The 18,335-nt window shown below is 38.4% G+C and overlaps 1 protein-coding gene across 2 annotated transcripts in view; it reads right to left on the reverse strand.

Annotated features, from left to right (window-relative positions):
- Window positions 1-2,481: 2,481 nt before the first annotated feature.
- Window positions 2,482-18,335, reverse strand: part of clstn2b (calsyntenin 2b) — a 210,467-nt gene continuing 194,613 nt past the window's right edge. The window contains exons 13-17 of one of the 2 annotated variants that reach the window (XM_034310713.2): window positions 14,893-15,063; window positions 14,613-14,755; window positions 12,693-12,807; window positions 9,159-9,334; window positions 2,482-8,435 (exon numbers count right to left, since the gene is read on the reverse strand). In XM_034310713.2, the coding sequence (XP_034166604.2) occupies window positions 8,241-8,435; window positions 9,159-9,334; window positions 12,693-12,807; window positions 14,613-14,755; window positions 14,893-15,063 (800 nt within the window). In that variant the 3' untranslated portion in view covers window positions 2,482-8,240. The remainder of the gene's footprint in view (window positions 8,436-9,158; window positions 9,335-12,692; window positions 12,808-14,612; window positions 14,756-14,892; window positions 15,064-18,335) is intronic. The other variant, XM_034310712.2, reaches the window with a different exon arrangement.

An 18,335-nucleotide genomic window follows, 5' to 3' on the forward strand; every position in this document is an offset into this window, starting at 1 on the left:
CAATAATGCTTTATCAAGTCAAGCCCGGGGTGAAGAATAAGTACAAGTACTCTTCTTACAGTACTTGAGTACGTGGGTCACTGTATTTATTTATTTATTTATTTATTTATTTAAATGTATATAAACCCAGAGGACAAATTTTCCAACAGAAACATGCACAGGTAAGCCATTAGCTAGCTGAGTGAGCTAGACTAGCTAGCCAGGTCTTCTGATGTTTTTTTACAGTTTTACAGTTACTATTAAATTTAAGATGTTACTGTGATGTTCAATAGCAATTACCTGCTGTCTTAAATATATCCAACTGCTGCTACAGCTTAAAACTAATGCTCAGGATAATGTAATGGGCATCTTTGCTAGATAGCTAACTATATACAGTTATGAACATATGAATTAACCCAAGCTAGATAGCTAATGAAGCTAGCAAGCTAGTAAGACATCAGCGTTTGGCTAAGTTAGCCAGCTTTCTTTATAAAAGGTGATAATGGAGGTGGCACCCTCTTCAGCTCAGCTCACTTGGTTAGTTAGTATTGCTGTTGAAAATGGTGTTCCTCAGATATAGAACATTTAGGAACTAGACAGGTGAAGTTGGTCATTACAAGCTTTGATGTTGGCTTGACAAAGCCAGTCTGAAAGTTTGAAACTGTTTCATATGCTTGAAGATAGTTTGCAGTTGAATGACAGACAGAAAGTTACAGTTACTGGTAGAAAGATAGATGACAAATAGAGTGACAAGTAGAAAGTCAGAGGGAGTGAGAGAGTGAGACGAGTAGATAGACGGTGAGAGTTTTATTAGTAGAAAGACAGGAGGAGTGGGAGAGAGTGATACAGGTAGAATGATAGAAAGAATCATGTAGCTTGAAAGCTCTAGGAGTAGCGTTTAGAAATTTTGGGTCTCTTTAATAATAATAATAATTAAAGCTGCAAGAAGCATTTTCGGGCGCCAAACACCCAGACTCGGTGAGCATTCACAGGCAGGTTATAATTGTTGCCTAAGCAATCATAGGAAAGCAGAAGCTTAACTTTAGGCAAAGGGATTCAAGAGTGATTTGTAGTTTCATGATGTGTTTGTTTTGGCCACGGTCAGTGGAACTGTCTGTAGGAGGAAAGGTCTAGATGAACAAATGGGCAGCAGGGTGACATTGCTGCTGCAGCTGCCAATACTGCTGTGACCTGTGGAGTTGTCTGTTGCTACTTTGACCTTTGGTCATGATTGCTACTGCGCTGACCTAAAAATAATTTCTTCTTGCAATTTAAAAACAGTGAAGGTATTTTGTTTTTTCCCATTAGTCTGGGCCTTTTCCCCCCACTTTGCAAGTTTAGACAGGTCTCAGTATGAGCTGAGCCAAATTTGGTGAAAACTGGACAAAATTTGGAGGAATAGCAAAAATGGTTGCTGCTGAGATACAGCCTCACTTCCTGTTTGGCCCATTACGGGCAAAATGTTTGGAGTAATGAAAATTCTTTTGATAACTTTGGTGAGGCTTACTCTGAAGATGGTGTGTGCCAAATTTGGTGATCGGACAAAATATGTAGGAGGAGTACTGAAAAACAGTTTTTGACAAACTCCAAGATGGTGGACATCATAGGGAGTGTTGAACTCGTCTCAACCCAGGGAATCCAGGGATGCCAAAGTTTGACCCAATGGTGGCGCAAGAGCATTGTCAGCACTCGGCCAGAATGTTCCTTAGACCCTCCCCAATCAGTGTGCCAAATTTCACAACTTTTTACCAGACGGTTCTAGGGGCTGCCATAGACACCCTAGCCGGATGAAGAAGAAGAAGAAGAAGAAGAAGAAGAGGGTACCTACGCACATTTGGTGCTTGGCCACATATTATTATTATTATTATTATTAATAATAATAATAATAATAATAATGATAATAATAATAATAATAATAAGCTCAAACAGCAGAACAGAATGTTGGCTTTGTCAAGCTAACATAATTAGTTAGTAATTAGTAGTTACTTTACATTTTATATATCTACAATTGACATAACTATTTGACACAATCTTGGCTACTTTTACTTAAGTGATTTAGACTACACTAACAGTACTTTTATCCAAGTCTGTGGTTTGCACTCTTTCCCCGATTGGTCAAGACTGATGTTAGACTAAATCCGTCATCTCCAGCATTTACCACAGTCTTGCTTCCTGTTTTCCTCATTTCCTCTTTCTCTTTGACATGAAATGAAACAGGACTTCTTCAGTGGGATTTTTGCAAAGCTTACTGTAAATTGCTCCTTTCTCTGTTTTTTTTTAATTTTTTTTTTTTAAATCCCCTCTTCCCCCACCCCTGGCTCTTCCTGTCCTATAAACAGTTACCGATCACAGTTTTCCATCAGGTGGCGCCATGTTTCCACAAAAGCTAGCCACTTGATCTGCAATACAGGTCAAACACATCTAGGACAACATTCTTTTTTTTTCTAGAGAAGGAAAATACTACTACTACTACTACTACTACTACTACTACTACTACTAATAGTAATAATAATAATAATAATAATAATAAACCAGAAGCACAAATCAACCTTTTCCCAAAACAAATCTTTATTTATGGACAGAAAAAGTGTGGCACTGACCACCAAGAGAGGGAGCGAATCTCAACTGGATATACATTAAAAAACAGAATAAAAATATTCTTTCAGCTCTATTGATTTCTTTATCTCTTCCTGGATGCCACACACACAAAATGTAACCTGTAACAGTCAATGGACTAGTTCACAAACACAGCTAAGCATCCACATGCTCTTATACTGCATGATGTGTCATTTTCTCTTCTTCTGCCTCTCTCTCTTACACACAGATATCCCCAATGAAGTGTGTGTGTGTGTCTGTAAGAAAATGTGACACACATCAGCAGGGTTTATGCAGATGAACCAAGATGCACATGTATACATACAAAGACAGAATCTGTTTACAAAGGACATTTCATCCATCGTCTTGGGAAAAGAGTGTCTCTGAAAAACCACAGACAGTGAACGCAGCAACAGCACAGAGAAATGACGACCACCTCAATGACATTCTCTCAAACATCAGATTGCATTTTAATGTCAGTACAAACACTACATAGAAATGAATGCATTACTGTACACTGATTTTTTTCTGTTTCCTTTTTTTTGGGGGGTTTGCTTGTTTCCTGTAGTTTGGGGAAGAAAGGTCACCATAGAGGACAAAACTGTTCCTGTATGTGACAGACAGGTGTATGTGCACTGAGTTCAGAAAGGTGGTCTAATATGACAAAGGTGACAAAGGGACTTTTAAAAACATGCTGTTAATCCAGTGACTACATTTACATTTGCAGGGTTCGAAGTTTAGAAAACGTGTTTAACTCTGAGCCTAGAGAGACTTTCAGGGCAACTACACGCTACCTTAAAGCAAAACCACAGTGTTGTCAACATAATCTCTATCCGCTGTATCTGTAGCATAAGTGAGGGATAAAACACTTCAGGATATGCTGTTATAGGAAAATAATCAAGGAAGTATTGTACCTGTGACCACCCTGAAGTTGATTTTCTGAAAACAGCATGTCCCAAAGTGTGTTTTTTTTTTCTCATATACTGCAGCAATTTGTATCCGTTTTTTTTTTTTTAGTTTTTATGTGTTTGTTGCTGAATGTCTGCCAATCTAGTTAGTTCCTGTTATAGCACGTATGTTATGTTCCCTCACCAGCTTCTCTTTTTTTCTCTCGCTTGAAGTTAATGACAAAAATGCAGCTCATCCTCGAACATTTACAAAGCGGTGACACTGGAGACTGATTCCATAAATGTTAAGTAAACATCTCCTGACTGAAAACTTCACTATATCAGTGATTACACATGTTTTAAATTTGTTTATGTAGCTCATCTGCCATACAAGTCCCTGTATAAGTTATCATAGAAATGACAGTGTATTAGAATGAGTGCATTAATATAAACCTATGATTTGCCTTGCAGCCAGAGCTACTGTCAGAGCTGCTGTTATAGAAAACTAATCAACACCTACTGACCAATCGGAATCAATAAGACAACCACGCTGTGGTTCAAGTGTAATTATCACAGGCAAGAAAACTTCCCTGTCCTGAGAAACCAATGGAAAACATTGTCATCTTCAGTAAGCTCTTTATCCTGGTCAGGAATGGGCTGGGATTGATTACACTGATTTAGAGCTTAAATTACAAATACCTTTGACTGAAGCCTGCAAGACTGCACAAAAGCACAAGTCCTTACTGATAGAAAGTCATCAACTGCCCTTAGACTTCCATCAAATTCTTGCCCATGCTAATCACACATATGCTAAAGATACAGAAAAGATTACATTACATAGTTTGCTCTACAGGTAGTGTTGTAGTGTTACCCTGCATAACTGTATTCGACACTATAGGACACTAAAAGGTGCTATTGAGTCCAACAAGTGTCAATGACAACGTGTACATGTAAAATATGTTACTATTTAGTTCTCAATCAGAAGGTTGACCAAACAGTGACTTGTTGTCTCACATCTCATTAAGAAAGAAGGTAACAATCACACTTTGATCCAAAGCAGGAACTGACTTATGTAATTATGACCAGGATTTAGTTCACAAGAAAGATTCCACAGCTTTCACTCTGACAGCACTATCTTCAGCCATGGAGAGGATGGAAAAAGGGGTTCAGGAACTTTGCAGAGTAGTTCCACTTTTCCACTTATCACAAAAGGAGTCAAAATACAGCCAGGAGTCTCTAATCGAAGGTGTGTGTGTGTGAGTGTGAGTGTGCGTGTGTGTGTGGGTGAGTGTGTGTGGATGAGTGTGTGTTTGTATGTATACTAGATTTCCTTTATGTAAAGATCCACTAAGAACAAATTTCCCATTTCAGATGCATAATGATTAAGGAACAAACTCAGTTCTAAGCGTGTGTGGTCATTAAAAATGAGCTCGAGGTGCAGTGAATTGCACACACACAAAGGTATTCGCGGGCGTGGAGCAGTGAAGTGAGAGAGCAGAGAAATAAAACCACTTCAGTTCTGTGAGTACTGCTACCGGACAGAGTAGTACTGTGTGTGCAGAGTGCTCGTCAGGGTCTACACTTTGCTTGCAGCAATTTACACTCATTTTTAAGGACCACACTCTCTGATACTGCTCTGCATGCTCAGGTTGGCCGCCCTCGAGATCTTTATTAAAGATGCTGTTTAAACATCAAACTACCTACATAAATAGCTGAATAAAATGGATTTTTTTCAATGAGTACCATAAAAAAAATATGTACTCATACTTGGTCTGGAAAAAAAAAAAAAAAGCATCCCTGGTACAACTATATGAATATGGAGCTTATGATTTAACACATCAGCATAATAATAAAAAAAAAAAACTACTGTAATTAGGTTTCGCAATGCAGCCATGAAGCCAATTAATTAACTTCCTCATCAATATCCCTGTTTAATTCTTACATAAATGACAAATCATGATCCTGATTACAATATGATTTATTGTGCAGCCCTGGTCGAGCAATAGGTGTCTGATTTAATAACTAGGTGATTCAGAGCAGGACTAACAGATAGTGGTTATAAAATGAGGGTGACCGAACACACTCCTGTGAAGGAAGCTTTCGGAGTGTGTGGCAGTGTTTGCATCAGAGCTCTGAGACATTTCTATCAAATGTGCCTGCAGTGATGGGCTGTTCATAATTTATGCTATACAGTCATCTCAACAAGCTGAATTATGAAATCATTTCTGATTATCATTAGCTTGTTTTTGAGCACACACATGGCTCATAGTAGTAGTAGCTTCAATCATGGTAATGTTTCTCCACTTATCTGAGTGAAGAGTGCAGATTGCAGATTACATTAATTAATGAAGTAGGTCTTCTGGGGACAGCCACATACACATCCAGGCCAGAAAACACAACTGGGTTAGAAGCAAAAGAGTAAAATAGACCATTGTTGAACAATCAGTACCCATCATATATTTATAACACCATCCTGACATGCCATTCATGGCTTCATGCCAATAGTTAGCTCTGGATCCGGGTGTCACGTGAGTCTCATGATGAGTATGAGTCTCACTCATAGTTTGTGCTTAAACAGTGGGAAACTTGCCACTATTCAGTGGATCTGTTGAAGCCCCAGGTAAGTGCTGAAACTTTCAAGATTGAAACAGTGCCCCAACATGACCTGGGTGACTGATGATCTTCATGAGTTGCCACTTTATCCGCTGTACCTACCTTTTAGCTATAATTTGTTGAGTCACAGTTAGCCCATTTGCTGCCCTGAACATTTTGTTAGCTTATTTTAAATGTCTGGTAGTAGCTAGTCAAGGTGAATAGACTTGATCTGAAGGCTCATCTACTGAATAGTGAAATTCCTCAGCACTTAAACCCTGACTTGTGATGATCATGTAGACATGGGGTGACGAAGGATAGAACAGAAGCATAGAACAGGGTGTGAAGTATGTATGGTGGCCTGGGAAAACCTTACACATGGTTAGATTTTGACATTTTCTACTATGTGTAGCTCTGAAACCTGCAGACATTCATCTGCTGAAATTGGTGTCTTATTTGCACATATCAAGCAGAAGTAAAGTTGTAGCAATTTCACGTGCTATTTCATGGAAAAACAACATTACTTCCAAATTTTAAAGAATTACAACTTTACAATGGGAAATGAGTTCTCGCTTTGATTATCATTACCATCCACATTATCTCTGTCTCATCACCTGAGGTAAAATTCACTCGTGCCATTTAAACACAAGCCTCATCGTCTTCTGTTCACTCGACGGATCTCTGTTCACTGTAACAGAGAGGAAATAATCACTGAATAATTCAGTCACTTCTGTTGGCTAAATTTCCTTTCATGAATGTCTTTTTATTAGGTCATTTAACCATTTCGTACAGTGCATGTAAGCGCTCTTCTTTGTTTTGATGATGATGTGATGGTGCAGGAGCATAAGGGACAATTTGACAGCCGGTATCAGATTACAAACTGAATTGATTAGGCTTATGTCCATTTCGCTATAGCATGTAGCTATAAAACAACTTAGTCAAACCACTGCATTTGTCAAACTGGATCGTTTTCTCTGCAGGCAGACAGCCAAGGCAATGTTAGAAAAATGTATTCGTTTTCTTAAAGCAGATATGTCAAAGTATATTATTGGCAGAAATACTTCACCCGATTTTTCATCATTTTGGGGTGTTTTCCAGAATTCAGCCAGCGCAACATCTGACTGCTTTTCCCAGACTGCCACACACACCTGATCTGTTCCCTGGTATATGATGAATAATGACATTAGATAATGACATTACGCTCCAGCCTTATATTTGCTCTGTAGTTTGTAATACATAACAGATCGGTCAATATACCTACAACACTACAATGATGATTTAAATTAACTTAATCTAGACATGATTCATTGAGACTCATTGATTTTTACAAGAATTGGATAAAAATGTAAGCATTGCATTGTAGGAAAATGATGTCATAACTTTATCACCTGAAATGGTTAGTGATGTACAGATGTGTCTAAGACTACACTGTATAACCAAAAGTATATGGACACCTAACCAATCACACCCATATGTGCTTGCTGAACGTCCCATTCCAGATTTAGTCCCCCTTTGCTGTTATAACAAACTTCAATCTTCTGGGAAGGCTTTCCACTAGATTTTGGAGCGTGGTTGTGGGGATTTGCCCATTCTACCACAAGAGCATCAGTGAGATCAGGCACTGATATCAAGAGAGAAGGACTAGCATACAGTCAGTGCTCCAGTTCATTCCAAAGGTGTTCAGTGGGGTTGAGGTCAGGGCTCTGTGCAGGCCACTCGAGTTATTCCACCATGTCTTCAGTAACATTGCTTTGTGCACAGGGGCATTGTCATGCTGGAACAGGTCTGGGCCCCTTAGTTCCAGTGAAGGGAAATCTTAATGCTATAGCATACAAAGACATTTTATACAATTGTGTGTTTCCAACTTTGTGGCAACAGTTTGGCGAAGAACCACATAAGGATGTGATGAACAGGCGTCCACATACTTTTGGGCATATAGTACATATTGTAGCTCTCTGATGAGAAACTTGTTTTAAACCACCTGAAATAATGGTTGGTGTCCCCTTCACAGTTTTCTACATCATGGCCAATCAGGAGTCTGCTCTTTTGACTGTGTTACAGTCTTGGAAAATTGTTCTCAGTGGATCACTTTTATTCTTGTTTCTGCATGAAGGCATCCTGCAAATGCACAGGTGTGTGTGTGTATGTGTGTATGTGTGTGTGTGATGTATGTGTATGAAGGTGTTCTCAGCAGTGCAATGATGCCTTTGGCCAGTGTAGCTTGCTCAGCATTTCTGGATGTGGTTGCATGCTGGGAATTGGAGCTTCTTCTTCATCACTGTCTGATTCACTGCTAGTGATGTCATCATCATCCTCCTCCTCCTCCTCATCCTCCACTTCTTCTTCGGTTAATTCTTCTGCTGGCTGCAGCTCCTCAAAGCTCTTCACAACACACACACAAACAGGTGCAGCATTATCAATATATTCAGCTGATTTTTCCTGATGCTCTGCTTCCTGATGCTTGGAGTTTGCTTGAGCACTTGTGACTCACTTTCTGCTGTAGTAGGTGATCCCTCATGGATACCCTAATTCTCAAATTGCAATTCCCAAGGATGATCTCAGCTGGATACTGTACTGTAGTACCTAAGAACTGCTACTGTAATCATAAAAACTGTCCTGTGCTCATCTCAGGACACTTATTTACAATCTGCTCATACTGAATATCCTTTTAGCACACTTATTACAGTTTGTCTTTATTCTTTTACCGCTGATGATTTATAGTCCCACTATCTGGCATCATCCAGAAGAAGACAGGTTTTATTTTGAGGCTGGTTCCTCTCAACGTAGCTTCTTCATGTCATCTCAGGGAGTTTTCCTTCACAGTGACCTCTGTCTTGCTCATTAGGGATCTAAATCTACATCAAATTTTTTTAAATATGCTTCGTGATAATATCTATTCCATTCTAAATCTAGCTAGAGTTTGCTGGAAATCAGTGGTTTCATTTAATGACTGCAACACTTTCTCTTCACAGCCAACCAAACTCATCTGAGGCTTTGCAAGAATTCACACATGCTAAAGTAACATTATTAGTATAAGTACGTTATCATTATTATTATTATTATTATTATTATCATTGTAAACTGCTTTTCTAATCCCCCTCTTACCTCCAATGGGTTCACAGTAATGGTTAGGGCAGAGAGATCCAAGTCCTTCTCTTCCTTTAATTGCGTGTGTGCATCTGGGACCTCCTGGACGTGTTTGAGGTAAAGCTGGTAGATAACCGAGACTACCACCACCATCAGAACAGCAACGCACACCACTATCACTACACTGGACACATCTGGAGAAAGAACCATTAACTCAAGAGAGTGTAGTATCCTTTATACAGAAGCACTGAAACTCAAAATAATGACATATCTTGAAATAATGTGATATTAACTTAGAATAATGACAATATATAATGGAATTATATATATGTGCTTTGAAGTTGAAATAAAGATATAGCGCTTAAATCCTTAGTATATGCCACTTATGCCACTTATGCACTTCTTATGCCACTTATGCACTTCTGGTTAGATGCTATCTGCATTTCATTGGCTCTGTATGTGTACTTTGAACAATGACAATAAAGTTGAATCTAATCTAATCCAATATGCAAGACTACATCTACAAGTACATGCTTAGCAAAAATGGGTTTGCAACAGTTTATTGGATAGTTAAAGGTTCTTATCTACCTACGATTCTCACCAAACCCCTTATATTAGGAACACCTGTACACCTTCTCATTCATGCAATTATCCAATCAGTCAATCATCTTTTTCCAGTCTTCAGCTGCCCACTTTCAATAAACTTGTTCCCACTGTAGCTACAGATTGCTGTTCTTGGCTGACAGGAGTAGAACCTGATGCACCAGTGCTCATCCACCTCAAAGTTTGATGTGTTGTGTGTTCTGAGATGCTTTTCTGCTCACCATGGTTGTAAAGAGTGGCTATTTGAGTTATCATAGCCTTCCTGTCAGCTGGAACCCATCTGGCCATGATCCTCTGACCTCTCATCAACAATGTGTTTCTGCCCACTGCTGCACACTGGATGCTTTTTTTGTTTTTCACACCATTGTGTGTAAAGTCTAGAGTGTGTTATGTGTAAAAATCCCAGGAGAGCAGCAGGTTCTGAAATACTCAAACCAGCCTGTCAGGCACCAACAACAATGCCATGGTCAAAGTCACTGTGATCACACTTTTACATTTACATTTACATTTATGGCATTTGGCAGACGCCCTTATCCAGAGCGACTTACAACAGTGCTTTGAAGTCTATCAAAAATACATTCTTTTTCCCCCAGTTTGATGTGAACATTTGATGCTGTTGATCTGTATCTGCATGATGTTATGCATTGCACTGATTGGATAATTGCATGAATGAGCAGATGTTCCTAATACAGTAGCCAGCAAGTCTATATGACTTCCAGTGGCATGATTGCTTCCTTTTTGGAATTTTTTGTCTCCACAGCCCACATTTGACTCTCCATTGAAAAAAAAAAAAGACTTCAGATCTATCATTTCTGGGAGCAGTGAAAAGGAGCAGCCCTAATGACAGCAGAGGCAGTGCTACATTTTGGGTGATCAAACTGGTGAAGTATGATCTAAAAAATGAATATACAGGAAGTAGCTTTTTGCTCTTTAATGTTGCCTCATGACTCACTGAATTACTGGCAGCACCACTGTAAATCTCACCTTCTAAGCATGATTGAGAGAGATTTAAACACTAAAGAACATCTATGACTTTTTTTCAGGGACATTTCCTGTAGTACACGATGTGTGAAAAAAGCTGACAAATGCCCCTTGTGAAACGGGGTCATGTCAACATAATGCAGACGTATTGATTGTTTCTGCTGCCCCAAGAAGTCTTTAATGCCATCTGTGACTACAGAAAATGACACAACAGGGAGAGCTTGTATGGCATCAGCTAGACCGTGAATTATTTTGTTGCTCGTCAGGGACACGATCTCATTTTGTTCTTTTGTTTCTTTCTGGAGCCATTTCTCAAGAATGAGAACATCCTCTGCGTTGCGTTAAAGAAGCCAAAAAGGGTTTTCATCCTTGTTTATTCTTTATGACCTGTGAATGCTTGCTGCTGCTTTGCCTCAGTGAGCTAACACATTTTTTTAAAGCAATGCTGATTTTTTTTGCTGCAGTTTCTCTCAGTTTTTGCAGGTTGCTAGAGGTTGTACCTTTGCATAAGGTGTCACAGAGTGACTGTGAACAGTACTTTTTACAGGTCAGGCAATTTTTTCGCAGGGCTTCCCACTAAAATAAACCTCGCACTCTCAGACTAAAGGCTGCTAAACTGTACCATTCCTTGTTGCTGGGGTGGGCTCTTTAAGTGTACATCTTCTGTACTTTTGGTACTTTTACCTTGAAAGTTACATATAGTGTGCAATTAAAGTATGTACCTTAAATCATTATGAAAGGTACACTACATTCACATTCACCATGTAAGAGATAAACACTTACCCTACATTCCCACTGGCAAGCGACAGAGTGACAGGTGACTGTTTTCTATGTACATGCACATTACAGAGCAGCGATTTCATTCCCAGAATGAAAGCGACAAAGTGACAACATGACAAGCAACATTTGAATTTAGATTTTCTCAACTTTATGCAACTTAGGTATCAATCCTACGGGAATGTGGTATGATCTTTGTTTTGTTCCCCACTCACAACTTTAGTTCTTACCTTCAATTAGTTTCCATTTAATGTTTGATGCACAAAAATGGAAGAAAAACTTAAGCTAATGCTGCATTCAACTAAAGGTCGTAACTCGTAATTTCTGACCTCCAACTAGGAAAAAAACAAAGAACCCCCAACTCGGAATTCCTACTCAGGAACTTGAGACAGTCTCCGCGTTTAGCAAGTGCTGTTAACTCAACATGGTTGCTCACAGCATATTCACTTGTTAAATCTATAACATTGACTTTACAGTCCAGTATTTTGTAAATATACATCCCTCATTACAGTTAGCTTGCTAACAAACTATGAACACGGAGATGTTCATGGTTTTTTTCCCCACTTTGTAGTTTGAACACACAGAGGAAGAAAATTATGTAATTCCCACCTCTGACTTCCCACTTCCGAGGTAAGTCAAATGCAGCATTATAACTGTGGTTTCATTTTATGTACGTGTCATGTCCAGTACCTCATTAAAAACGTAGGTGCACCTGGTGAGCGTGCAGTACATTCAGCTTAAATTTTTATTTGCCAACGAAGCCTTGCACGGAACATGAAACTTTTAACCAAAGTGGTGTGTATAAATCATAAATTCAGGATATAAATTTTAAATTCAGAAATTTATAAATTTATCCCTAGTACCATTTATTACCAAAAAAAAAAGTTCTTACAGTGAACACCCACGAGTTTGTTGCTTGCTAGTGTGCACATGGGGCAAAGGTACAAAAGATGGAATGAGGAAAGGAACAATTTAGTACTTTTTTTGAGAGTGTAGATGTATGTTAAATATGCCAACCACCCCTTCATATTCCTATTAAAATACACATATAATTAACAATTTGTAGGATATGGGCCTTCTGCACAAACATGACAACCAAGACTATGAAAAACAAGGACAAATGACAAAAGCTAGCGCTACCTATCTATCAATCTTCACCTGATATGTAAGCACACACTCACTGGCACTCACCAGAGCTCTGGGTGTTGAAGGCTGTGATTGGATGATGACTAAATTGCATGGATTTGGGTTGAGCCATCATGTGACTGATATGCTTGACAGGCTGTTCTCTGTGAAGAATATTAACCTGAGTGGAAGAAGAAAGAAAGACATTTAGATGAGAACTCTTAAGAAAGATGAGGCACAACACCACCTTTTTCTGCTGTATTCCTCATTTGCTTTGATTTCCTCTTCTTCTGTTTTTAAATCGAGCAGATTTAGTATCAGGATGATATTCAGTTAAGTCAGTGTGCAGCCTGTTTTATACACAGTGCTCTCAGATAATTGGCACCTGTCATCAAGTGGGGAAGAAAAAAGAAAAAAAATGTGCGGGTATTCATCTTTTAGGGCTGATAATGTGTCATACAGTAACTGCAGTGAATAAGGCACTAAACTGTCAACATGTAAAATATCCCTATATAATAAAAAAAATTAAATATCTTTTTTTACATCCTATTTTTAGTTTTCAAATGCCATCTGTGCTGATGATAGCTCTCCACTTTGCCATCTGTTTTTTTCCCCACTCATATGCATAAGTGAAGCGTAGAAAATCCATTAAAATCTCACAATCACACTTTCTATATTCTGTGAACTTAACTTCAATTAGACTGGATGTGTAGCTCAAACATCCTGCTATCAATAGCTAAATAGAACATTTGGGAGGGAAATTATTTACCTTTGTTCTAACAAAAAATTATTCTCTTTTAAAAAGAGAACTTTTTAAAATGAAAAATATCGACACCCATAAGAAATATTTAGAAAAATGCAAATACTTTTATTCTAAAAATTAATTACAAGTTTTAAAATTCATTTTATTTTTATTTTTGTTGTTGTCTTTTTCCTCTTTCCTTGATGAAAAAATATGTATTTGTACACATACAATTACTTCATCCATCATCCTTTGTCATCATCCATGGGGAAAAACAAAGAGCTTTCAGAGAGACAGATGGTTGACCTGCACAAGTCAGGTAATGGATATAAAAAATATATAAAGGTCAAAATATCGTTAAGCATGATCCGGGAAATAATACAATTTCGAAAGTCTGAGAAAGTTCAGAGATGTGATTCTCTCAAGGGAGTGCCAAATATTAATGGTAAGGGTGCCTATATATATATATATAAAAAAGAAGAAAAAAAAACTCTATTTAAAAAAAAAACTTTTGAGTGTTTGAAAAATAAAAACTTCACCCTATGTTTAAGCTCAAAATATCACTGTATGCATTTTAAATATATCATTTTATATATACACTCATTGGCCACTTTATTAGGAACACCTGGGCATGTGGCAGTAGCTCAGTGCATAAAATCACAGAGCTACAGGTCAAAAGCTTCAGTTAATGTTCAAATCAAACATTAGAATGGGAGAAAATGTGAGCTCGTGTGTTTTTGGTGCCTGACCCCTTGTTGATAAGAGAGGTCGGAGGAGAGGAGCCAGATTGTTTTGAGCTGACAGGAAGTCTACGGTAAGTCAAATAACCACTCTTTACCAGCGTGATGAGCAGAAAAGCATCCCAGATGAGGTAGATGGGTTAAAACCGCAGACGGCCACATTGGGTTCCACTCCTGTCAGGAACAGGAATCTAGGCCTACAGTAGGCACAGGCTCACAGAAACTGAACAGTTGAAGTTTGGAGGAAAGAAACAACATCATTTTCCCAATCTTCAACTGTCTATTTTCAGCGACGTGGCCAATGAGTGTATATTTTAGCTCATTTTTCTGAAGTGATGACAATTTGGAGTTGACTGTGTATACATAGAACTTTACTAACTTCTATTATTACTGCTACTATATTCTTGTTCTTATATAATGCCTTACTCCGAATATATATTTTTCTTTCTCTATCAGGAAATGGGTGGATTTCACACTTCCATTTTGACACAGCGTGCCTCTGACCTGCTGTGTAAATGGATTGCTGGTGTATCGTCCATTGAGTTCGGAGCAGGTCACTCTGAACGTTCTTGCTGACACATCATTCAGCAGGTTCTGGTACAGCACTTGCCTGATGACCTGCGCATAGTGAACCATGGAGTCCACACCTGCACCACACACACACACACACACACACACACACACACACACACACACACGACAAGATCACACACAAGAGTTGAGATTATACACAGGTATTACATGAGCTGTATGTAGCATTTGTGTGATTAGACCTTCTCTTTACCATAAATGGACATGCCGGATGTCGAGTTGGTATAGTCCAAGTGTTTTCCCAGTAGTGCACTGTGCGGCAGCTGGAGGGTCTCTAACCCCTCCCTTAACTCCTCCCCTAACACCAGGATGTCACAGTAGTCGAGATTATGGACGATTTCTTCTAACATGCCTGACCTGTGCACTACACACACACACACACACACACACACACACACACACACACACACACACACACAAACACACACACACAAACCGTGAGCTTGGTTTTAAAAGACTAATTGAAGCCTGACTCTCAAGGGACTCTACTTCTTTTTTTCTCTTTCTCAGTCATCAATCAACAGCAGCAGACTCTCTCCTAGGTGTAAAAATTAGAAGTGTTCACGGGAATTAAATAGAGTAGACAAACAAGCTAGATTAGAAAATGATCGAGAGACATGAGGAGACCTACAGTACAGGAAGTGGAAGCCAGGGGAGCTCTGTACTAGAAGGACACTCATAAATGAGTGATATGGTCTATTTAGAGCTGAGAGGGGACTGTCCTCCCTGCTCTCATATCGTTTCCTTACTTATTTATGGGTTTGTTGTCGTTTTTGCTGCTGTTATCCCTGAGTAGAACCACACATGAAGGAGGGGATAAATGAATAATGTAACATAGTGCATCTGCATGCTGGACTGAAAGCTGTGGCACTCTGTGACCCTCTGACGTATAAAAAAAATATATATAAATATATATGAAAATTCATTTCATTGACAAACCACACATCATTTAACAGTGCTACATCTATCAATATTAATGAAATATTTCTCCATACCCAAATATAATTAATAAACCAGGACATGTTTGGAGTCCAACCATTGCTTTTTGTACTGCACTGGAGCGAAAAATAATTTCAATTAGTACACACCCAAAATTTTATATACTTGCTTTTGTTATTTAATAGAGTAGGTTACAAATGTAGCTCATAATATTATGATCTTATAATCTAATATTATGGGTTTACGGTGGAAAATGAGTCACTTGGATTGTATGCTTTATCTAGATCAGTTTCTTCATCTTCTAATATAATCACTGATTAATTTGGTGATTTTTTCTGTTGGCTAACGTTTCCTTTTATTAGCATTTAATTGAATATTATAATTTTGTCCACCGCCATCTCTACAATAAAACAGTGTGCAATGTGGATAATTTGAACACTGGTACTTAGACTGTTTACAAACTAAACTAATTAGGCTTACCTGTATGTCCATTTCACTATGGCATGTACCTAACAACATGATCAGAGCAAAACCTTCACTGTGTGAGAAAAGCACATGTTAAACTGGCATCTTATTTACCTAATAAATAATGATTTCTTAAGAAAGACAAGGCCATGGTTTGAAAGTAAATAAAAACATTTCTACATCATTTTAGTGAAATATACTTATGCTTTTTAAAAGCTTTATTTTAAGTGATAGATTTCGAATTTCACAGCAATTTCCACATTAGGGGTTGCATAGGCTAGTTGACTAATACATTTATTAGTTGCCACTGTGGGGATGTCGATTAGTTGCGGTGATGGAAAAAACAGTTAGGCAGACAGTAAAGAACGCAGGCTAAGTGTACTCTGTTTGTGTGAAATGATTTCAGACTTGATGAAGCCAGTTCTCCCGTCAACTGCACAAGACTATGCTGGGATTAGTCTTTTTTCCTTTGCGTTAATGGACTATTAACACTTTGATATTACTTTGCATGACATGGAGAGGTGTGGGCAAGTCCTACTCACTCCTGAAGTAATTCCTCCTGCATTTATGTTTGTTGTCCATTAAACCTAAATAATATTTAAATACAATCCTTGCACTGTGGCAAAATGAATTCTGTTGTGACCAGTGCTTTCAGAGCCACGGGTTGCACACCATTATCCAATCCCACTTAGCTAGTTTAGAGTCAGATCGGACTTGTTGGACATGGAGAAAAAAAACAACCTCCCAGACACTGCTATAGACACCGCGTCATCTATCCATTAAACTATAAGGAAATTTAATTTGTAGCTTGTGTGTGACTGTTCTCTTGAAGTACAGTTTGATACATTCTTTATAAAATAGGCTAAAAATAGCAATGTCCTGAAACGGTTCTTGCATTAACTAGGAAAAGATAAGTAGTCTAGAAGTGTTTTTTTTTTAAATTACTCGTCAACTAATAAAATTTAGTAATCATACAAGCCCTCATCTAGTAGGACTTTGTCTATACTAGTATTTTGCTGTGGGAAACAAAAGTTTTTTTCCTGCTCTGTTATTTGGGAGTTTCCAGCAGGATAAACCTAAATGGGGCTTGATCTCTTGCCCTTTCGCCCTCAGACTGTCCAAGTGCTCTCTTGGCTGGTTGGCTGGCTGGCATGTAAAATATCATGACTTCCAGGTGGCTCACAGATGAAAGATGCATGCCTGGAGTGCCGTTTTGAGCCCTGTGACCGGGGTCTCACCCTTGGCTGCAGGACTGTCCAAGATCTGCTGCTGTGAGGCAGGGTTGATCCAGCACTGCCCCAGGAATATAACAATTTTCAAGGTTTTCTTCCCTTATGGCATACCCCATGTGATGCAAAAAGTAGTGTGTGTGTTTGCTTGTGTAAAAGAGAGAGAGAGAGAGAGAGAGAGACTGTTATGGCAGGTGGCATTCTTAAAATAAGACTTAACTTCCCAATTACCACTTCATAACAAGTATGAAATGTCTCATATGGCAGATCTTTCACATTAGGACTGCAGCTCTAGGATTTTATCTCATCTTAGGGCCTTAAATAACATGCCAACCTTTACGTATTTTGCGTAGGAACTCCACATTTTAACATCAGCATTCGCTGCTACTAGTTATCACTCGAAAATGTGTAACAGGTAGCCTTCTTTCCCCAAGCTCGACCACTCCCTCCACATTAATATGACAAATGAGCCAATCGACTTGTGAATCTAGAATGATTGACATTTGCGCAGATGTTTTGAACTCTCTAATATTGACTGACACCCTGGATGCCCCACCCTCTTTTCCTTGCCTTATGCTAGTCTCTCGTCTCCTGTAGATTTTCATGCTTGAAAGATATACTGATGCACTGCCTTCGATTTAAGTCAAGGTAAAGGGAGAATGTTTTGAGTTCATTAACGTATAAGTAAAGTATATAATTAACATCATTTAACTAGATTCAATAAGCATACCACAGAAAAATTTCAGCAAAACATATATGTATATATATATATATATATATATATATAAACTAATATAATCTAATTGTAATCTTTGTACATTAGAAGGAATTACTTCATTGCTACCTATTTATTGTTGTTGCCATGGTTTCTTGTTTACTGTTTACATAGTTAATTTATGTGCCGTGTGTATGGCTGTGAGAGCTACTGTAAACTGGAGCCACATTCCTTGTGTGATCAGGCATGACTTGCCAATAAAATGGATTCTGATTCAATCTTGGTCCC

This window comes from Pangasianodon hypophthalmus, chromosome 14, assembly GCF_027358585.1.
Source record: "Pangasianodon hypophthalmus isolate fPanHyp1 chromosome 14, fPanHyp1.pri, whole genome shotgun sequence".
In the NCBI taxonomy this organism is placed as follows: Eukaryota; Metazoa; Chordata; class Actinopteri; order Siluriformes; family Pangasiidae; genus Pangasianodon; species Pangasianodon hypophthalmus.